This window comes from Sus scrofa, chromosome 1 (assembly GCF_000003025.6).
Source record: "Sus scrofa isolate TJ Tabasco breed Duroc chromosome 1, Sscrofa11.1, whole genome shotgun sequence".
NCBI classification, from domain to species: Eukaryota; Metazoa; Chordata; class Mammalia; order Artiodactyla; family Suidae; genus Sus; species Sus scrofa.
Window position 1 is genome coordinate 95,263,321 of NC_010443.5, and position 23,404 is coordinate 95,286,724.

The window sequence follows — 23,404 nt, forward strand, 5'->3', positions numbered from 1 at the left end:
CTGGTTTCTGAAATCAGGTGTTAATTCTATTGAGGATTTCTTGTGTGTAATGACTTGATCCTCTCTCTCCTGCTGCTTTCAAGCGTCAATACAAAATTACTGTCTGACTTTTAATAGTTTGTGATACGTCTAGGTGAAGATCTCTTTTATTGGAAGTTTGATAAACTGCTTGGATGTTCTGGTTGGAACTGCTGATTTCCATCAGATTTGGGAAGTGTTCAGATACTCCCGTGCCTTTCTCTCTCCTCCCCTTCTGTAACTCCCGTTATGCATATAGGTGGCACCACAGGTCTCAGAGGCTATGTTCATTTTTTTTCTTTCTGTTTTCTTTTTGTTGCTCAGACTGGATAATCTCACTTGACTTGCCTTTAGGTTGAGTCCCTATAGCAAATTTTCATTTCCAGTATTATACTTTTCAACTTCGGTATTTCCATTTGTTTCTTTTTTACAATTTCCTCTTTATTGATATTCTCTCTTCGGTGAGATTGTTCTCAACCTTTCCTTTAGTTCTCTAGATTTGATTTTCTTTTGTTCCTTGATCATTGTTAAGGCAAGGAAATTTTAAATCTTTTCTACTAAGTTCATTGCCTGGCCTTCCTCAAAGACAGTTTCCACTGACTGCTTTATTTCCCTCGTTTTGTATTTTCTTGTTTCTTTGCATGTCTCATAATTGTTTGTTTAAAATTGGATGTCTTAAATAATGTGGCAACTCTGGAAATCAGATTTTCCCCTCTCCCAAGGTTTGTTGTTGCTGGATTCTTTGTTTAATGGCATTTCTGTACTAATTCTGGAAAGTCTGCATTATTTTGTCATTTGTAGCCACTGAAATCTCTGCTCATTCAGCTTAATAGCTAGCTAATGATTGGACAAAGATTCCTTAGATGCCTGGGATCAATAAGTCCCTCAGTCTTTGCCAAGGAGATGTGCATGAGTGTTGTTCATCTTCAATACTCACTCAGGCCGTTGTCAGCTCCACCTCATCTTAATGTCTGCTTGCATAGAGATTCAAACTCAGCCAGAGGTGAGAGCTTAGGAGATTCTTGGGTCTTTCTTGAGTGTACACACTGTCCTGGGCATATCCCAGCCCTTCAAGATTCACAGCAATATCCCCGTCTTTTACAGCTCCCTTTGGACATCTCTCCCAGCTCTTCCTTTTAAGCATTTTGATTAGCCTCTTATTTTGCTCAACCATTATCACCACCTCAGGCACATTTTTTTCAAGTACTCCCATTGCCATAATAGAGAAGAGAATTTGAGGAGGTCTTTACCATTTCTACTGACATCTTCAATATATTTAAGTTTTGATGCAGTGACAAGGTTAGAGAAATCTGTAAGCCATCAGTGTACAATAGAAATATAATATGAGCCACACATGTATGTTTATATTTCTATTAACTTATTTTTAATTATATTTTCATTTTCAAAAAGTAAAAAGAAGCATGTGAAGTTAATTTTAATAAAACAGTTTATTTAACCTAATATATATGAATATATACTATTATTTTAATGTATACTAATATAAGGTATTATGGAGATGTTTTACACATTCTTTTTCCGGATCACATCTTCAGGATCTACTTAGAGCACATCTCAGTTCAGATTAACTACCTTGTAAGTGCCAAGAGCTATATGTATACTGGCTGCTATATTGGATACCATAGTTTTAGAACAAAGGTCCATAGATAGAACTGAGGGAGTATGAACTTGGATGATGAAAATTATCATTATTTTCACTAATCTCCAGTGGACTTCAGCATTTACTTCCATTATAAATATAGACAATGAACAACATCCATGTTAGTAGTACCCGAGATTTTTGTCATTGTCACAGATTGCATTCCCTCAGAAGGCTGACTCTGAGATGGAGATCTGTCGTGTAAGAAGTTTACTGGGGTCTGTCCTTGGGGTCCCTACTTATAGAGAAGTAAAGGCAACGAGATGAGGCAGAAGAAGTTAGGCTATTGTGTCATCAGAGTAAAGGCTTCAGGTGATCCTAGTTCTAGTTCTAGAGCTGGATCTGAGTTCCCATTCTGGAGCTGGAATGGCCCTATAAAGTTGTCCTAGTTGGGGTCCCACATATTCACTCATCACTTCTTTGAAATTGTAATTGGTATTGGATCTGCTGCCCCTATGTTGCTGTCACAGGTTTTAATATTATAACAACTGCATTTCCATATAATTGGTTTTTATTGCAATCCTATGTATTTTACTCATTTACAAACATTCTGGAAAGAAGTCCACAGGCTTGCTCAACTGCTGAAAGGGATCCATGACACAAAAGGTCGAGACCCTTGCTATGAGGGATGTGTTGTAGTCCTGGGAAGAGCAGGCCTGTGTGGGGCACTCTGGACAGCATTGGACAATGGACATTTGTCTCACAATCCTTTACCTTTATCCAAAAAAATATGAAAGCTGGGAGTTACCATCATGGCTCAGCAATAACAAACCTGACTGGTGTCCATGAGGTTGCGGGTTCAATTCTGCCCTTGTCAGTGGGTTAAGGATCCAGCATTGCTGTGAGCTGTGGTGCAGGTCACAGACATGGCTCAGATCCTGCATTGCTGTGGCTGTGGTGTAGGCCAGCAGCAATAGCTCCGATTTGAACTCTAGCCTGGGAACTTCCATATGCTGCAGGTGTAGCACTAAAAAGCTTTAAAAAAAAGTGACAACCTTCCCAATCCTCACAAAGCTATATTATTTGATGTTTTGTTATGGTTTAGGATCTCCGGTCTTCCAATGAAGAAAGCCACATTGTGAAGATTGAAAAACCCAATGAGAAGGGTAGAAGACGAGGAAGCCGGATAGCCCCTCAGGGCTCTGCAGGCCAGGGAAGCATCAGCCTCTTTCAGGCAGTGGGCTACCTCACAGGCGAGATGAAGGAATGCAGGAGCTGGCTGAAAGGTAGGCAAGTGCCCAGGGAAGAAGCAGCCAGGCCAGGCCAGGGAGAGAGCCTGGCTTCTGGCTTGGATGGAGAAAGCTGCTCCCTCTCTTGCACATGGCAAGGCCCCTACATTTGAGGTGCTCTGGCCCTGAGTTGGCTCCAAGTGGCCATAATGTATCCTACTACTGCTTTCAGAATTAAATGGCTTTCACTGATTTTAGTTCTTTGCAAATTCTTTACTTCTGCATGAAGTAGATATAGGACAACCACTTTAGCAATGTCTGAGTCATTTTTCAAACAAACTGAATGATCATTCCTTTGCTCATTCTGCAACTGTTATTTATGTGCCCAAAAAATATTGGCATCACCTTCCTTCCCCAGTGTTCAAGGCTCTTTCCTTTTAACGTCATTCTTCTTCTAGTTTCCCTAAAGTAAATGTTGCAACAAATACCTATACCTCCCCTGCCTGCCCCCCACCTGTATAGTTTGTCCTGGAAACCAAACTGGAGAATAAGACAGAATGTATGTTTATCCTCCATGTCAATACATCATTCAATGCTGATTTCACAGCAAGGTTAAAATCATTTCTTGGCAAGCTTTTTTTCTCCAGACTACTTTCTATGCTGCTCAGATACCAACCCTCAACTGAGTCATACAAGCTCTACACAAAAAATTTTCCTTCCCTCCCCAGCCCTTGCCTTGGACCAATAAATTTCTTTGGAATGTTCCTGGAGCTTCCTTACCAACCAAGCCAATGGCTGGAACAGCGTTAAGTTGGTCTCATTATGATGTCTCAGTCTGTATGGCAAAACTAACACCCACTGAGGACTGATGGCCTGGTCACTCAGAGACTCAAGCTGGGCACAGTCTGAATGAGGGGGGATGTCCTGGCTATCACATCCCTGTCTGCCTTGGTTACCACGCCAACCAGTGGTCCAGCAGGGAAGCACAGCCTGAATGATGCTGATGACTCTGCCTGTATCTTTCAGATAAACCTCTGGCCCTCCAGTTCACAGACTGGGTTCTGAGGGGGGCTGCTCAGGTGGTGTTCGTCAATAATCCTCTCAGCGGGCTCATCATCTTCATAGGACTCCTGATCCAGAATCCATGGTGGACAATTGCTGGGGGTCTGGGGACAGTGGTGTCAACTTTAACTGCTCTTGCCTTGAGCCAGGACAGGTGGGTTCCTCTACGCAGTCTTGGGGTCTTGAGGCAGATAGGTGGAGAAGTATTTACTTGAGCGATCAGCCAACTTTATCCTACACCAGCCCACAGTCTCCTGAGTATCAACTTTGAACATGTCACAGAGTTCTTTGCAAAATTAAACTTCTATGCTCACAGCAAGTGACAGCTTGACTATATAGCCTATATATAGATAGATATTTGACTATAGAGCCTTCTAGAAACACTCCCTCAAAGGCAGGTGCAGAGGAAGGCTTCTTCGCGGAGCCTACAATCTAGTTAGGGAAATAAGACTGACATGAAAGAAATGACTCCAAATAATACAATGAGATGTATACTGGAGAATTCAGAGAAGGCAGACATCACTTAGGTGTTGGAAAGATTAGAGGGGGTAGCCTTGATCTCCTAGCATTGATGTGAAAGAGAGGAAGGTAAGAGGAGGAGGGGGTGGTGGGTGATAACAAGAGCTAGGAGTCATGGGGGCGGGGAGGGGGGGCGGGTAGCTCTGTGCTGGTGGCCAGAACACAGTAACAACAAATAGCATTTTACAGAACTGGACCATTTCCTTAGACTTTATGATATGGTATTCCAGTGGTTCCCAAATTCCCCGATGGCCAGAGTCACCTGGCATGATAAGAAATGCATTTTTTAGAGTTACCATTGTGGCACAGTGGAAGTGAATCCAACTAGTATCCATGAGGATGCAGGTTCGATCCCTGGCATCACTCAGTGGGTTAAAGATCCAGCATTGCCATTGCCATAAGCTGTGGTGTAGGTCCATAGATGTGGCTGGTATCCCAAGTTGCTGTGGCTGTGGTGTAGGCCAGCAGCTTTCCCGTATCTTCCTGGCCTTGGAGCCACTAAAGATGCAGTTGTCCTGGAGTTCCTGTCATGGCTCAGCAGTAATGTACCCAACTAGCATCCATGAGGATACAGGTTCGATCTCTGGCCTCACTCAGTGGGCCAAGGACTTGGTGTTGCCATGAGTTGTGGTATAGGTCACATATGCATCTCAGATCTGGTGTTGCTGTGGCTATGGCTATGGTGTAGGCTGGCAGCTGCAGCTCCAATATGAGCCCCCTGGGAAATTCCATATGCCTCAGGTGTGGCCCCCAAATGACAAATAATAATATGCAGCTGTCCCATGTCCCATACAAGGGTCTGATATTCAGCTCTTCCTGTTGGAAAGTCTCTAGAGATGCTCTCCTACACTCTCCCCTGCTCCCACTCCCCTAATTTAGCCCAGCTGATCTTCTGGTCATTCCAAAGCAGAAGGTCCCCCTGTTCCAGACCTGAGCTGTGGCCTCTGCCAGGCAGGAGTCTTTTTGAGCCAGAGCTCCCTTCCTTCATCACAGGATGCTGAGCTTCCAGGTGTTTCTGCCTAGAACAGTCAGTGCCTGGAAGGATTTAATACACACATATACATCTGCTAAGCAATGTGTGCTCTCAATAAAAGTGCACTCAACAAAATGATGCTCTCTGAGCACCAGACGTGGTGGACTGCTGCTGCCACTGATGGTGGACAAGCTCTGGCCTCAAGCAGTTTGGTGGAGGGCAGGACAGAACACACAAAGCACAAATAGCTCATTCTCTGCAGGGGCCTTGCAATGGATTTATTCAGTCCTGGCCCTCACCCTGTTCCCCTCACCTCTCACCCAGCAGAGCAATCGGAAAAGTCGAAGGCAGTGTACAGTGTTTATTCAGATCAGGTAGAGAAGTTGAGGTGCACACAGGCATCTCTGATGGCAATAGACTCAGACTTGGATTCTACGCTGCCTGTAGGCCTTCCTGCTGTGCCACAGGGCATGACATGGGCATCACAGTGGACTCGGCTCTTCCACTCAGGGGCCAAGAGACAGGAGAGAGGCAGGAGAGCACCCAACTCAGACAGTCACAGGGTCACACAGTGCAGTCAGAACATGCTCTAGCCTCCTCCTTGTCTCCCTCCCTTCCTCCTACCACCCTGTCTCTTTCACACACACCACACACACACACACACACACACACACACACACTCCTGCTGTCACATCTCAGATTTCTTTCTTTCATTTTTTCCTTTCTAGGGCCGCACCCACGGCATATGGAAGTTCCCAGGCTAGGGGTCAAATTGGAGCTACAGCTGCCAGCCACAGCCACAGCAATGGCAGATCTGGGCTGCATTTGCAGCCTACACCACAGCTTTTGACAATGCTGGATCCTTAACCCATGGAGCAAGGCCAGGGATCAAACACAAGTCTTCATGGACATTATATTGGGTTATTAACCAGCTAAGCCACAACGGGAAGTCTGTCACCTCAGGTTTCTATTACATTTCCTTCTGTATCTAGCAGTCCAGACTCCCATGAGAAGCAAAGAAGAGCTTAGACACACAGTACATCATTTTTTTGTCTTCTTTTTTGTCTTTTTTTTTTAAGGGCCACACCTGCAGCATATGGAGGTTCCCAGGCTAGGGGTCTAATCAGAGCTACAGCTGCCAGCTACAGTAGCCACAGCAATGCCAGATCCGAGCCACATCTTCAACCTACACCACAGATCATGGCAATGCCAGATCCTTAACCCACTGAGAGAGGCCAGGGATAAAACCCACAACCTCATAGTTCCTAGTCAGATTCATTTCTGCCACGCCGTAATGGGAACTCCCAAGGTTCATCATTTAATTCTAAATCAGCAAGGGTAATCAAGGCATATGTGTGTAAAAAAGGTACAGTAGCTGTGTGACTACCATATATCCACTGAGTAAGCTGACTTTTTCTTGTGAGTCCAGGAGGGATGGTCTCAGGAAGCAGCACCAAATTCACAGGCACAGTAACTCTGTTTTCACCGCCAGGGCTGCCATCACCTCAGGCCTCCACGGGTACAACGGAATGCTGGTGGGGATGCTGATAGCTGTGTTCTCTGAGAAGTTAGACTATTACTGGTGGCTTCTGCTTCCTGTGACCTTCACAGCCATGTCCTGGTGAGGCACCTCCTTCTTTCTGCTCACAGACCCACAGGGCCCAAGGTGCTACGTCTGACACCGGAGGGGACTGCACTGTCCTGGGGCCCAGTGTCTCCACAGTCAGGCTGGTTTGTCTCGCAAGAGTCCATGAGTTCAGTTGCAATGCAAGGGGGTCATTTTGAGTTTAATAATAGGGACCTTTTAAAGAGTAAACACCATGTGCTTTTTTTTTTTTCTGTGCTGATAATCTCTGAATGATAGGCTTAATAATTTATGCTTAATAATAATGACAGGCCAACATTTATTGAGTATTTTCTACACGCCAGGCTCAGTGCTAAACAAGGGAGGGTCACTTTTGTGCTTGTCCCCAACTTACGGAAGGGAAGACCAAGGCCTGCCGAGGTTACATCACCTGCCCCAGATGTTGACCCCCGAGTCTGCACCGTTAAACTCCTAGCCTATAGGAATCATCTATTCTATGGCCTAACCAAGACCCAAAAGCTGAAACTCACTTGTGATAGAATCAGGGAGCTTTCTTGGAACAAAATGTCTCTATTTAAAGCACAGCCTCTTTGAACAAGAAGCGTCAGTTGAGATCTTGCTGTGCAATCACTTCATTTTTCAGGAGTAATAAAAAAGTCAAGATGAAGGGTGTTAGGAACAAATAGGCCTTCCCATGTATGATCCTCAATTCACTTGAACTTGCAGTGGGTCTGTTGCATCCAATGATCTCATCAAACCCACTGTCACTCTGTGTCCCTGGTGTCCCCCAACCCCTGGGCTCTACCACTCTCGACATGCTAACTGATTTTTAACATCTTTCTTTGCTTTCAAAGTCTGAAGTTACTAAAACCAGTTAGTTTCATTTCATTTAAGAGCTGTTCCATTACTTTTTAGGAGTACTTGCAAATAAATTACTACATTAAGCATTCTGGGCAGTTTATGTTTCTTCTTAGGAGTTCTTCCCTACGCTATCAGGACAAAACACTAAGGCAGTCATTTCTGTGGGGATTTTCTTAATGTCCCCCACACGCAAGGCCTGAGGAGATGGAAGACTTGTCCTCATTTGCATACATTTGGTTTGCAGTCATGAACATAGATGAAGTCCCTGAGCATAGCCCCTCAGCCAGTGCACTGAGTGGTGGTGTGTCTACAGAGCCCCCACTCCCACCCTCACATCACAATTTTTTTTGGCTTTTTGCCATTTCTTGGGCTGCTCCCTCAGCATTTGGAGGTTCCCAGGCTATGAGTCGAATCAGAGCTGTGGCCATCGGCCTACGCCAGAGCCACAGCAACGCTGGATCCAAGCCTCGTCTGTAACCTACACCACAGCTCATGGCAACGCCGGATCCTTAACCCACTGAGCAAGGCCAGGGATCGAACCTGAAACCTCATGGTTCCTAGTCAGATTCGCTAACCACTGAACCATGATGTGAACTCCTCACATCACAATTTAAAATGAAAAAGAAAAAAAAAAAAAAAAAACTTTGAGCACCTCCTCTGGCTGAGCTCTGTGCTTCTACCCCAGCACATCACTAATCCACTCATGCAGTCCTGGCAATCCAGTCCACAGGGTAAGTACTAGTGATGCCAGTTAGCCAACGAACAGGTTTGCTGAGGGCTTGCCATGTGCAGGAACTACTCTAGATGCTGGGGAGAGCTGTAAACAAGAGAAGGCTTCCATCCTCTTGGAGCTTACATTCTTCTTGGGAAAGATAGAAATAGACTCATAAATTGTTCATTAAAAACATCATTTCAAGGAGTTCCCCCTGGGGTGCAGTAAGTTAAGGATCCGGCATTGCCGCAGCAATGGCATAAGTTGCTGCTATGGCTTTGATCTGATCCCTGGCCCAGAAACTTCCATATGCTGTGGATGTGGCCAAAAAAGAAAAAAGATCATTTCAAGATGAGGGAAGTGCTTCAAGGAAAGTACAACAGGGCAAATGGGACAGAGAGTGATTCCATTGTGGGTGGTCAGGGAGGGCCACTTTGCTGAGGGGACATTTCAACTGTCACCTAAATGATAAGAGGCTACCTGTCATCGGAAGATCTGGATGAAGTACTTTGCAGGCGGAACCAGCAGCACATGCAAAGGTTCCACCTGGAGAAGTGGAAGTGTTCAAGAAACAAGCCCAGTGGGACTTAAGCCCAGTGAATGAAGGTGGGGTGACGGGAGATGAGGGCAGAAGGAGATGAGGTCCAAGCCATGTACCCCTTGTGGATCCAATAAGCCTTTTTAATTGAAGTATAGTAGCTGTACATTATTATGTAAGTTACAGGTGCCCAATATAGTAATTCACAATTTTTAAAGGTTACACTCCCTTTATTTTTCACTTTTATTTTTTCATCTTTTTAGGGCCACACCTGTGGCATATGGAAGTTCTTAGGTAAGGGGTCAAATCAGAGCTACAACTGCCAGCCTACACCATGGCCACAGCAATGCCAGATCTGAGCTGCATCTGTGACCTACACCACAGCTCACGGCAATGCCAGATCCTTAACCCACTGAGCAAGGCCAGGATGGAACCCACATCCTCATGTGTACTAGTCAGGTTTGTTAACCGCCGAGCCACAGTGGGAACTCCTATAGTTATTTTTAAATATTAGTTATATTCCCAGTGTTACACAGTATACCCTTGTAACTTATTTTGTATCCCTTAGGAAGCCTTACTACAACTACAACTGTGATGAGAAGCCAAGAAACTATTAAAGTATTTTAAGCAGAGGAGTTATAATTTAAATTTAAACAAATCATTCTGCTTGTAATGTGGAGAACAGATTTTAGTTGGAACAAAAGTGGTTGCTAGAAACATAGTCAGGAGTCTGTTGCAATAACCACAGAAGGGCTGAACAGTTCAAACTAGGGTGATGTTCATGAAGGTGATGAGAAGCAGTTGGGCTTGGGATATGTTTTGAGGAAGACAGGAGCATAGGACTTTCTAGAAGGCTGCAGCGCATGAGCAGAGAAAGGAAAGAAGATTCAGTGCACTCTTAAAATTTGCCTAAGCACCTGAGTTGATGGAGAAGATTAAAAGAAAAACAAGTTGGTGGTGGGAGGCAGGATACAAATCAGGAATTCTGTTTGGAGATCCAACGGATATAGAGAACAGACTTGTTGCCAAAGGGGTGGGGGGGAAAGGAAGGATTGGGAGTTTGGGATTAGCAGATGCAAACTATTATGTATAGGATGGATAAACATCAAGATCCTACAGTATAGCACAGTGAATGATATTCAGTATCTTATGATAAATCATAATGGAAAAGAATATAAATAGAAATAGGTATACATATACATATAGATATACCTATAGATAGATATAGATATAAAACAGAATCATTTTGCTGTACAGTGGAAAGTAACACAACATTGTAAATAACTATCCTTCAATACACTTTTTTAAAGAGTTCTATTTGGACATATTAAACTTTAAACTTTCAAGTAGAGATGTTGAGAAGAAGGAAATTGGATGTGCACATCTGGAACTTAGTGATATAGTCAAGATTAGGAAGGCAGAAGCATATAGAAGATATTTCATCCATGAGACTAAAGGCTATCACCTAGAAAGAGAAGGTTAAGAGATAGAAGACCCAAGACATAGCTGTGGGCTCTTCTGATATTCAGATATCTGGTAGAAGGAGGACCAAGGAAGGGGACTTGCGAAGAAGCAGCTGGAGAAGCAGCTAGTGCAGGGTTATGGTAGCCCTGACAGAGAATCCAGTGGTAAAATGAAAGGGGCAGAGGGTGACCATGGACTTAGCAGGATAGATGTCACTGATGAGCTGGACAAGAGCCATTTCCATGGTACAGGAAAAGTACACACCTGATTAGAGTAGGTTTAGGAAAGAATGGGAGTAGAAAGATTGAGGACAGCAAAGATAGACTGGTTTGAGGAGTATCTGTGAAGAGGGGGTGAGAAATGGGGGAATACCTGGAGCAGAAATCAGGTTAAAGGGGAAGGATGTTTTTGGTACCTACTATCTTTTTTAAAAATATAAGTGTAGTTGACTTACAATGTTGGGTTCATTTCAGGTGTACAGCAAAGGGATATACATATGTATATACAAAGGGATATACACTTTAAAATTTTTTTCTTGCTTTTTTTAGGGCCACACCCACGGCATATGGAAGTTCCTATGCTAGGGGTTGAATCGGAGCTGCAGCTGCCAGCCTGCACCACAGCTCACAGCAATGCTGGATCCTCAACCCACGAGCCAGACCAGGGATCAGACCCAAGTCCTCACAGATACTAGTCAGTTTTGAAACCCCTGAGCCACAACAGGAACTCCTATATATCACTTTATATTACTATATGTTTTTAGATCCTTTTCTATTATAGGTTATTAACAAGATTTTAAATACATATATTGTAATATTTAATATCTTGTAATAACCTATAATAGAAAAGTGCTGTGCTATACAGTAGTTCCTTGTTGTTTACCTACTTTATTTATATAGTATTTAATCTCAAACTCCTAATTTATCCCTCCCCCATGGGGAGGGTTTTTTAAAGTATAAGATACCAGAGCATTTTATATATTTATGAGAGTGACACAGAGAAAAAGGAAAGGTTGAAGCTGCAGGAGAGAGAAGACAGAATTGCAGGAATGAAGTCTTTAAAACAGACTGGCTCTCAAAGTATAAGGGAAAGAACTGGTCTGAGAAGGGAGCAGAGATGCAGCCATTATGTGAAAAAGGCAGAGAGGCAGAGTATGTCAGGAACAAAGCAGTCAGAGTGTGAATCTTAGGGTCAGGAAAACAAAGAATTTCTCTTCTTGTCATTTCTGTTTTCCTAATGAAGTAAAGCAAGGTGGTTAGCTGAAACTACAAGGAAACAGAAAGGGAAGATTCACAGAGAAAGAAGAAAACATGAAATAGTCATCTCAGCAAGTTAGAGAGTTAATTTGCTAGGGATGTCTAGTAGGGTTTTCAGGCAGTCTTAAATGCCCCCTTGAGACTCATCATCCTTAATTAAAAGCCAACCAATCAACCGGATCATGTGAATCCATGTTTTATCCTGCAGCTCGCTGCCTATGGGAGTCATGAGGTGTTAGGTGGCGAGTGGCTAGTCCCTTCAGCAGAAACTGAGGCTAAGGAAGGTTAATTACCTAACGTTGCTCACTCAGCCTGAGTGAAGGAGTTAGAATTTGCACCTCGCTCCATATTTCTCCAAATCCATGCTCTTTCCAAGGAAGAGGTCATGAAGGGAGAAGACACAGTGAACTGAAGATTTTCATTTCATGCAGTGGTTCCCAGAGTGACTCAAAGTCCTTCAGCTGAATTCAAGCCTGCACATTTCCTATGAGCTATAGCAACTTCCTCCTAAAAGGCTATTTAAAGCATGTATTCTAAATGTTCTCAGCCCAAAGTACATCGTGATGTACATCGTAATGATCCAAAGGCAATACATGACATTTTGTAAGGATTAAAGATTGCGTTTGGTTTTCTTGGTTTAAGAAACAAGGAAATATGTAAATTATTTTATAAAGTTTTCAATTAAAACAAGTCATCAGACTTTTATGGGGTTTTTTGGGCCGCGCATGTGGAAATTCCCTGGCCAGGGATCAACCCTGTGCTTCAGTTGTGACCACTGCACCACACAGGAAGTTCTAAGACTTTTAATTTTGTTTTCCAAAGATGCTGACTTATATTGAACATCTTATTTCCACTCCCTGGTCAATGGACCACTAGAGTCTCAAGGGAGCCAGGAATGACTATGCCAAGAAGAGAGGCTAGTGAGTGGTATAGTGACCAGAGCTGATGAGATGGTGTTGAAAGAAGGGTGATCACGGTGATTAATCCTTGGCCTCTTCCATCTCCAGCCCCATCCTCTCCAGTGCTTTGGGTTCAATCTTCAGCAAGCGGACCTCCCAGTCTTCACCCTGCCCTTCAACATCGCCGTGACCCTGTACCTGGCAGCCACAGGCCCCTACAACCTCTTCTTCCCCACGACGCTGGTGGAGCCTATGTCTTCAGTGCCCAACATCACCTGGACAGAGATTGAGATGCCTTTGGTAAGGTACTGATGGAGGTGTGTGGGGCCATGATCCCACTGCAGACCTTCTTGCTCACCAGTTTGTGGATTCTGCGGGCTCTCACCTTCTCTAGATGCACCTCCAGCAGATGATGGGTCCAGCAGAGAGGAGGACAGGGAAGAGTCACTGTCACCTCCATATGTTCTCTCAATAACTCCCTACTAGAGACCTTATATGTGTCAGGTGCTTTATCAGACACTGGGAAAACACAAAGAATAAGACAACATCCCTGCCTTTGTGACATCTATACTCAGCACAGGGCAACAGATAATAAACAAGTGTAGAGATAAGGGTTAGGTTGGCCATACAGAACAGTGGAGTTGAGGGGAAAATGTTAAGTAATATGGATAGTTGAGTAAGGGGTACAGACCCTAAAATAATATTTAAAATTGGGATATTAAAGATATTATTAATAGAAGATGAGGGTAAATTTTTGTGTATTTTCCATACAAGTAGTTCTCAAGCAGGAGTGATTTTGCCCTCCTGGTAAGGGTAAATGTCTACAGAAATGTTTTAATTATTAAGACAGGGAGAAGGGGTAAAACTGGCATCCAGTGAGTGGAGGCCAAGGATGCTACTAGATATCCTACAATACACAGGTGAACCCCCCTCCCCACAGCATAGAATTAACCATCCCAAAATACCAGTCATGCCAAAGGTGAGAAACCCTGCTTTATATCCTACACGTGGATATAGTCATTTAGTCTACAACCTCTAGACATCAGAAGTAAAGCGATATAATAAAAATCTGACATAAGCTTAAATATGTAGAATTATAAAATTTTAACCCTGTTAATGAATACAGCTAACAGCTTACACGGAAGCAAGTTTATTATGTATCAGACACTATTCCAGGCACTTAGCTTTTGAACTCATTCAACCTTCATCATAACCCAATACTGTAAGTACTGTTATCATCCCCTTTTACAGATGAGAAAACAGAGGCACAGAGAAGGTTCATTGCCCAAGGTCAAACTGTAGCTAGTGCTTCATATATCCATGTGATCTGATTTCTGAGCCTTCTCCCACCCCCACCCCAAGCCTGGTCCTCCAACTAGATGTGTTTAAACTTTTGCATGGTCCTGGTGCTGGGCAGACACTCAGCTCTGGGCCACTGCTCCCGGGTGGGGTGGATAGCACAGGCCTCTGGGGTCAGCTATCCTCTAAGCCTGAACCTATAGAAGAGGAAAGGCTCCCCTGTGCCTCATGGCAAATGCTGCTGCCAATAACACCAAACCTTTTTAAAGTTCTTTTCCTTTTAAAAAATTTTTCTGGGGCTGGAGTGAGATCAAAGGTGAGGTTAGGGCCTAAATCCAAGACAATGGAAAAGCCAGAGTGAGCCCTTCTTTTGTTTGTTGTAGTTGATTTACAATGTTGTACCAATTTCTTCTGTACAATAAAGTGACAGGTATATATATATATATATATATATATATATATATATATGCACACACACACACACACACACACACAGTCTTTTTATATTCTTTTCTTCTGAGGGAGTTATTTTATCTTTATATAGTATAACAGAAGTTGACACACCCCTGTATGTCAACTATAATAAAAATAAAATAAAAATAAAAATAAACCAATAGCTCTACTTTCAAGCAGAAGCCCATCTTCTCAAATGGAAAAGTGCTAGGGTCTGAGCAGGGACAAAATTACCTTTGAATCGTCAATGATCAGCCACCTGGTGGCTGGGCGCACTGTCCCCGGGGTGCAACCCACAGTCCCTGAGCCCTACCCATGAGGCAAGATACAATTGACAGCCGTAGAGGCATGCAGCACTGCCAGAGGGAAAGGCCCCCCCCCAAGCCTCCCACCCTCCCTGTGTGGGGAGGACAGGCAGTCCCCCGAGGGACCAAAGTGAGAGAGCCTCGCAGAACAGGAGCTTCCTGGGGTTCTCATTGTGGCTCAGGAGGTTAAGAACCCAACTAGTATCCATGAGAACGAAGGTCCAATTCCTGACATCCCTCAGTGGGTTAAGGATCCACCATTGCCATGAGCTGTGGTGTAGGTTACAGATGTGGCTCGGATCCTGTGTTGCTGTGGCTGTGGTATAGGCCGGCAGCTATAGCTCGGATTGGACCCCTAGCCTGGGAACTTCCATATGTCGCAGGCATGGCCCTAAAAAGAAAAAAAAAAAAGAGGGGCTCTTGCTCATTTTCAAGATAAACAATTAAATCCACCTACCCTGAAGCCAAGCTCACCCTCTGAGCTCCCCACCATCACTCTGACAACAGGCTCTTCTTCTGCACCATCCTGACCTGAGTTTTGAAGAATCAATCCCATTTCCCTCTTCTCTTTACAACAGTGGGGGGAATGACTTCTGTTTTGTTTAAACCAGCTTGTAGTTGTTACACAAGGATTATCCAGAGTACCTAGGAGGCTACTGTTTAGTAAATTTCCACCGCACACCTGACTGCCCTTTGCACTGGGGTGTTGGCTGTGGCCTGAGAGCAGCATGGAGGCCAGGCCACCTTTTACCAGGCTGAAATTTAGATCCTGGTGGACCTTCATTCTAAACCCAGGCTCTACTCCAAGGCAGCTTGTTCCCTCATTCCTCTCATTCCTGCTTGCTTGGGCTTTAAACCTGGCTTCCCAGACTGGAAAGCGAGAGTCAGATGCCCCAAAGCATCTTGCATTCCTCAGATGCAGGAAAATCATGGAATAGTTACTGAGTAGATTTCCAGGCTGTTCCCACACTAAAGCTGAGGTTCCTGAACTGGTAGAAAGTGTTTTCAGGGTTCCTTCAAAGAAGAAGGACCTACAGCCTGTCATTCCATGCCCAGGTCTGTAGGCTCTGGCCCAGTGACTGGTGATTAAAGGCCACCTTTGGGGAGACAACAGTGGACATCATTTCAAAGCTCTCTGGGACTCCTCGAATACTCTTTTCTAAAGAAGTCAGATTGACTCCAGAATTAAGTCAAGTTGTTAAAAAGTACAAAATTTCAACCAGAGGAGAAATACAATTAACTCCCAACATCTCCTCTGCATCATCTGTCATTAATCTATTGTTCCTCAACCTGCTGTATAGCACAGGGAAGGCTACCCGGTATTCCGTGATAATCTAGATGGAGAGGAATCTGAAAATGTATAACTGAATCCTTTGGTTGTACAGCAGAAATATACTTCAATAAAACTTTACATCAAAAAGCAAAGAAAATTCATTGGTCCCCAAACTCTGTTGTAGATTAGAATCTCCTGAGGCCCCAGTCATCTCCCATACCAATTAAAACAGAGGGAGGGAACAGGCATCAATACCCTTTTTGTAAAGATCTTTAGGTGATTCCAATGTGCACAAAGTTTGGAAACCGCTGAGCTCATCCACACATATGCATTAAGCACCTATGATGTGCCTAGTTTAAGGAACCCTGGCCTCAAAGAGGTCATGTGACCTGACAATGGAGAAAGGGGTCATCTGCTAGGGCAGCTTCCTCATTTCACAGAGGAGGCCACCAGAGCCCTGACTGAGGAGGCTATGTGCCCCTGAGGTCATGCAGATCCACCAGACCTCAACTCCCAGGCTCTCCTGACCAGGCCAGTCTCCCCCCCACCCCCACCTTTCCTTTCTGCCCTCAGCGGACTTTTTTGCCACAGTGTGGGTGATTGAGCTAAGGGAAGAAAAAGGCTATCTGATGTCACTGCCAATTTAATTGCCTCCACCCAAGCCGGGGACTTGGAGCTTTGCTGGAGCTGTTCTCTGGACACTCTTCATTCTTCCTCTCTGCAGTGCTGAGTGCTCCTCGAGAGCAAGGCAAGTGGCTCATCCTCCATCCCAAGGGCCCACCATCCCCACAGTAGCACTGAGTGTGAAGCAGCCTCCAGCGGACTAGGAGTCAAGTTCAGAGGCTCTAGCCCGGGCTCAGGCACCATGAGCTGGGTGGCCTTTGGTCAAATCATTCATCAAAATGGCCTAGAATATTTCAAAAATTCCTGAAATGTTTCTGGGATTTTAGAAGGTCTAGAGGAAATTCTCCTGTGCCCTGAAACCTCCCAGAGGGATTCCAAGAAGGTACCCCCTGGTCCCTTCAAAGAAAAATCCACGTGTCCCTCAAAAACACCTGTGCCTAGCCTCAGTGTTGTGGGAACCTGCCCAGCTGTGCAGAAGGGACACTCAGATGCCTGCCAGGTGGTGGAGTGAGGAGCTATTTGTTCCAGCTCATGCCCTCCCATATTCTCCCACACCTTAGAGGGCACAGCCATCCTTCTTTCCACCCCATTACCAGTGCCCCACCAGGAATGGCTCAATCCTGGCCCCGAGGCCTGGTCTTTGCCTTAGCAGCCCACACTCCAGTGACCTGGACTCTGTTGACTTTGCAGCTGCTGCAGGCCATCCCCATCGGAGTCGGGCAGGTGTATGGCTGTGACAATCCCTGGACAGGTGGCGTGTTCCTGGTGGCCCTGTTCATCTGCTCACCACTCATCTGCTTGCATGCAGCCATTGGCTCAATCGTAGGAATACTAGCAGGTAGGACAGGGTCCCCTCTCTGCAGGGATCATTTTCCTGAGGTCATTTCTCCCCAGCACTTATTCTAGGCTTACTAACTTCCCTGGAGTTTTCAAACACTGTCAGAGCTGGGGACTTATTTTTCCTTTTCTTGAGTCTCCAGAAGGAACAGATTGCAGAAGCAGGACATGTAGAGAGATGCAAAGAGACCAAGACCGGTTGACCTGCAAACTGAGCCACTGAGAGGGGAGGGGTAGGGGTAAGAGGATAACTCTGTGTGGGTGGGAGCAGTAGCAGGCCAATCAGGGGTATAAATACCCAACACTTTGAAATTCCTTTTTTGTCTTTTGTCTTTTTAGGGCCTCACCCACGGCATATGGAGTTTCCCAGGTTAGGGGTCAAATCGGAGCTGTAGCTGCCAGCCTACACCACAGCCACGGCAACATTGGATCCGAGCCATGTCTGTGACCTACACCACAGCTCATGGCAACACCAGATCCTTAACCTGCTGAGCAAGACCAGGGATCAAGCCTGCATCCTCATGGATGCCAGTCAGATTCGTTTCCACTGAGCCATGACAGGAACTCCCATTTTGAAATTCTGAGTAAGCTAAAAGGAAGTCTTCTCAAAAATTGGATCACCTGACTATCGGCTCTGGATGCTGTGGAGGCGCAGGTTCAATCCCTAGCCTGGCACAGTGGGTTAAGGATTTGGAATTGCAGCAGCTCCTGCCACTCAGATTCAGTCCCTTGCCAGGGAACTTCCATATGCCATGGGTGTGGCCATTAAAAAAAAATGGGCAGGAGTTCCCACTGTGGAACAATGGAATTGGCAGTGTCTCTGGAGCACAGGGACGGTCTGATCCCCAGCCCAGCACAGTGGGTTAAAGATCTAGCATTGCAGCTGCTGCAGTATAGGCTGCAGCTGCAGCTCAGATCTGATCTTCAGCCCAGGAACTCTTCCATATGCCATGGGGCAGCCAGAAAGAAAAAGTAAAATAAATTTTTTTTAATTTTAATTGGGTTGCCATTTGACAAATGTAGTTTAATATTTCTATGCATGTGTATATGCACACATTTATATATGTATACACACACAGTAGAGTCAGAAACTGACATTGAGTACTTTGAGAATAGGAGCCTACTGACCTATCTTAATATTTTTCAAGAACCTCTTGGAAGTACAACTTTGAAAAAAAATTTTAGGCGTTCCCATTGTGAATCAGCAGTAACAAACCTGACTAGTATCCATGAAGATGTGGGCTCAATGCCTGGCTTCACTCAGTGGTGTAGGTCACAGACATGGCTCAGATCCTGCATTGCTGTGGCTGTGGTGTAAGCCAGCAGATGCAGCTCTGATTTGACCCCTGGCCTGGGAACTTCCATATGCCATGGGTGTGGCCCTAGAAAGCAAAAAAAAAAAAAAAGGGCAAAAAATTAATTAATTAAAAATAAATTTTATTTGGAAATAATTTCAAACTTATCAAAAACTACAAAAGTAAAAATAGTGCAATAAGTACCCACAAGTTCTTTGCCCAGATTCAACAACCATTCTCATCCTACTCTTTTCGCATCTCATTTCTCTATCTGCCTGTATCTATGTGTGTATATTCATAATTTTTCTCAACTATTTGAAGCAGAACTTTTTCACTTGAAAGCTTTCTTGCTAAAAATACAGCTGTTCTAGTCATAAGACTGGGGAAGTCCTGACGTTCCACCTCCTTGTCCTCTTCTCACCCTGAAAGTAGTCATACCTCTGAGTAAAGCCTTTGAGAAGCAATGGAACCACTGCTCTCTTCCCAGTGTTGGTTTCCTAAGACCAGGCACCATTTGTAGATGCTTCTCTGATGAGTAGGGGTAGGAGGTGCAGGGTGGGGGGATGATGGGAGCAAGGCCATCTGAGACCTGGCATCAGCCGTGGGATGGCCTTTGTGTCATGACCCTCAGTCAGCCAGAAATGTAACACCTTGTCCCACAGCCCTGACCGTGGCCACGCCCTTCGAGACCATCTACCTGGGCATCTGGAGCTACAACTGTGTCCTCTCCTGCATTGCCATTGGGGGCATGTTCTATGCCCTCACCTGGCAGACCCACTTGCTGGCCCTCGTCTGTGGTGGGTATCAAGTCACTCTGCTATTCCTTGTCCCCCCCCCTTCTCTCCTGGTTGTGTGAAACCCATGGTGGCCACTAATCAGTACCGAGAAGCAGTGATGGAAGGACTGTGGTTGGGATCCTATCACTGGAGGATATAATGGTGGATTCCTTAACAGCTATGTGGTTTGAGCTTTATCCTACTACTGCTACTATATGTACACAATGTTGTGAAGTTCACAAGGAAATCACACATACATTTCCTCATGCACCTGTGGCAGGCCTCCCACTCTCAATAACTCTTCTGTGATAACATGGCACTAAGGAAACTTGATCCATTGAGTAAACAGAAAATGAGCTGTTGGAAGAGAAATGAGCCACAGCCATTATACCTGCACCCCAGCACCATGTTCTGTGCCAAATAAATATATGTACTCACTTAATCCACCCAAGTTCACTACCAGGCATTTATTGTCAGCCCCGATTTACAGTTGAGGAAATGAGACTTGGAGGGGTTAACAAAGTTGCCCTAAATACAGCTAGTAATGGCAGAAGTGAGATTCAAAACCCCAGTCCCATCAGCCTCCCTGTTCTGGAGTTGCTTACATTCTCTGAAAACAGCAGGACTTGAATAAGCAAAACTAGAGACAAGTAAAAGGCAGAATAGCATTCAGAAGAGCTTTTCTTTTCTTTTTTTCTTTTGCCACTTAAGTGTGGAGACTATAAAGGACTCCCACATCTCTTTTGTCCTCCTCAGCATCCAGCATGAGGCTGGGCTTGGAGACAGTGGGCTCGGTAAATATTTGTCAAATCATAAGTACCAGATATTTTGAGGTTCAGACTATAACTGTCTTTGACCTTCAGAGAAGTGGCAGATTCCCAAGGCTGGGACCATCTGTGAAGGCTTTGAGGAAGGCTGGGGTTTATCTCAGTGCTAGCAGGGTTGGGTTTGGATGGGCAAAGAGAGGGAGAAGGTATTCTGGACAAAGAAACAGAGCAAATATTCAGGGACAGCAGGAACTTGTCCAGAGGCACCAGAGTGTGGATGAGCTGCCCTAACTGTCCTGGGGACCCTCATCCAGATGCCTGGCTCAGGGACCCCATAAGGTCCAGCCATGGCGGAACTTGGAGAGGGTCCAACAGCATCACAGCAGCTCAGAATCTTAGCTAGAAAGGACCTTATCCAGAGCTGAGAGTCTGACCATCCCCCCACTCTGACATCCAGCCTGTGCTAGACCATCACCAAGGTCAATGTGGGCAAGCAAAAAGGGCTTGTTGACCCCCTAACTCTAGGCAAGGGAACCATGGCAGTGGGGAGGGATATCGAATATTTAATCTCTACCCTCAGAGAACACAGTCAGGTGGGAGATGGGTCACATTTACCTGCAAAGGTGACTAATAATTTCAGGCCATATGTCAGGATATGGTGCAAACTTGGAGGCTGCTGGAGACAGGGTGAAGCCCTGCCCTTGGAGAGGGCTGGGGGTGGGCTCCAGGAAGCTGACTCTCCATGGTCCTTGTTCTTCCACAGCCCTGTTCTGTGCATACCTAGGAGCAGCCTTGTCCAACATTATGTCAGTGGTAAGTTTGGATTCTTCTGGAACTACCCTAAAGTGCCCCTCCCCAGCCAAGGTTTCAGGACACTTGGAGTCTTGCAAAGCATTGTGCTTGGGTTCTGGTAGCTAGGACTGCACACAACACCTTTGTCAAGGTTTCTCCAGGGCTTGTCCAGAGGACTGGTAATTGCATACATGTGCCTCCAAGAGGGGTGTGTGTGTGTGTGTGTGTGTGTGTGTGTGTGTGTGTAAAAGAGAGTGATGTCACCAGCATTGGAGAACATGAATAGACGGATGGACAGATGGAGGTACTCATGTTTGGCCAGATGAGGGAGATCATTCCTGGGGGCTTTTCAGCTCATCATTAAGATTCTGATTGTGCCCAAAGGTACCATCACCTCAAATTCCTAGACCAACTACTCTGGCATGATAAATCCAGAAACCAATGCCATCACCAGGGGAGGGTCCCCATCCTCAACCCCTACCACATCCTTCTCCCCCGGGGTCCCTGGAACCTAGGAACATTTTCAGACCCTAGTGTTTCTCTTTTCAGGTTGGTGTGCCACCAGGTACCTGGGCCTTCTGCCTCTCCAGCCTCATCTTCCTGCTCCTGACAACCAACAACCCCGCCATCTACAAGCTCCCGCTCAGTAAAGTCACCTACCCAGAAGCCAACCGCATCTACTACCTGACACTGAAAAGCAGTGAAGAACAGAAGTCCCCCAGTGGTGATTAGCCAAGTTCCAGGCAGAATCCCTCTTTGCCTGGACCTGGATATGCCCCCTCTGGTCTCAGCTCTGGGCCAATCAGCTGTAGCACTCACTTTCTTTGCTTTTCTTTGGAACCAAACACACCTGTAACTTCCTTTCCCTGTCATGATTTTCTCTTTTTGCCCAAATCACCTTAATGACCCTCTGGGCCTCATTAGAGGAAGTCAGTGATGACCTTGCTGGTGTTAGAAGTGAGGCATGTGTTTTCAGTGTCATTGGCTTGAAACAAAACCATTCTTTGTATTTAGTCTTTTGGAAAGGCGATTAAGAGATGATCTTATTGGCCTGTTTAACTAAATAATAGATGCTGTAAAACTGAACTTGCTGAGTAGTTCCTGAGTAGGTGAAAATTTAGGGGATTGCAGGTGCCACAATGCACAGAGCTAAAGGCTGGTGGGCACAAGCAGCTTTACATAAAAGAGAGGAACTTAACACAGATAGTTTTAAAATCAAAACAGGGACAACTAGGGCCCTGAAAATGTCTAAATAGGGGAGTCTTGAGCATTCAGGGGACAGAGTAAAGCGCAATACAATATTTCATAGCAGGAAGGAGTCAATAAGTTAGAATCCTATGTTTGACTTTCATTATGAAGGATAAGCATTTCTGAGTGTAGGTCAAACCAGCAACTTTGAGCAGGGAATTCAATTCATGAAAGTACCTGAACTCAGTCTGTGAGAAGCTGGGAGAATTTATTTCATTTTCCTGTTTGCCTATGAGTGTTGAAAGCCCTACGAGATTTATGATACTCAAAACAAACGGTTAGCCCTGAGTAGAAGAACAATTATCCATGACTTTTATAATCTGGTTTCCCAATAATAGTCATTAACTTACATTCAGGCTTTACATATAAATCAAGAGTTGTCAACCCTTTTCTGGAAAGTTTCAAATAGTAGATATTTTAGGAGTTCCCATCATGGCTCAGTGGAAATTAATCTGACTAGCATCCATGAGGATGCAGGTTCAATCTCTGGCCTCGCTCAGTGGGTTAAGGATCGGTGCTGCTGTGAGCTGTGGTGTAGGTAACAGACGTGGGAAGGATCCCACATTGCTGTGGCTGTGGTGTAGGCCGGCGGTTACAGCTGCGATTCAACCCCTAGCCTGGGAACCTCCCTATGCCTTGGGTATGTCCCTAAAAAGACAAAATAAATAAATAAAAATAAATTTAAAAATAAAAGTAAATATTTTAGGCTCCAGGAATTCCCAGTGTGGCTCAGCATATTAAGGACCCAATATTGTCTCTGTGAGGATGGGGTTCAGTCCCTAGACTGACTGGTCAATGGGTTAAGGATCCACTGTTACCATGGCTATGGTATAGTCCTAAGCTAGAGTTCCAATTTGATCCCTAGCCTGGGAACGTCCGTTTGTGGCAGGTGTGGCCCATTAAAAAAAAAAGTAATAAAGAATGCTTAAAACTCAATAATAATAAGACAAACAATGAAAGCTTTAAAAAAAAAAAAAGCATTTAGGCTCTGGAGGCCATACCATCCCTTTTGCAAATATTCA

The 23,404-nt window shown here is 44.9% G+C and overlaps 1 protein-coding gene across 1 annotated transcript in view; it reads left to right on the forward strand.

Moving 5' to 3' along the window:
* SLC14A2 (solute carrier family 14 member 2) overlaps positions 1–23,404 on the forward strand; it is a 483,794-nt gene that overhangs the window by 424,366 nt on the left and 36,024 nt on the right. The window contains 9 exon segments of the mRNA XM_021092457.1: positions 2,721–2,901; positions 3,871–4,060; positions 6,891–7,019; positions 12,822–12,859; positions 12,862–13,013; positions 17,358–17,505; positions 19,462–19,596; positions 21,106–21,155; positions 21,684–21,858. Coding sequence (XP_020948116.1) covers positions 2,721–2,901; positions 3,871–4,060; positions 6,891–7,019; positions 12,822–12,859; positions 12,862–13,013; positions 17,358–17,505; positions 19,462–19,596; positions 21,106–21,155; positions 21,684–21,858 — 1,198 coding nt within the window.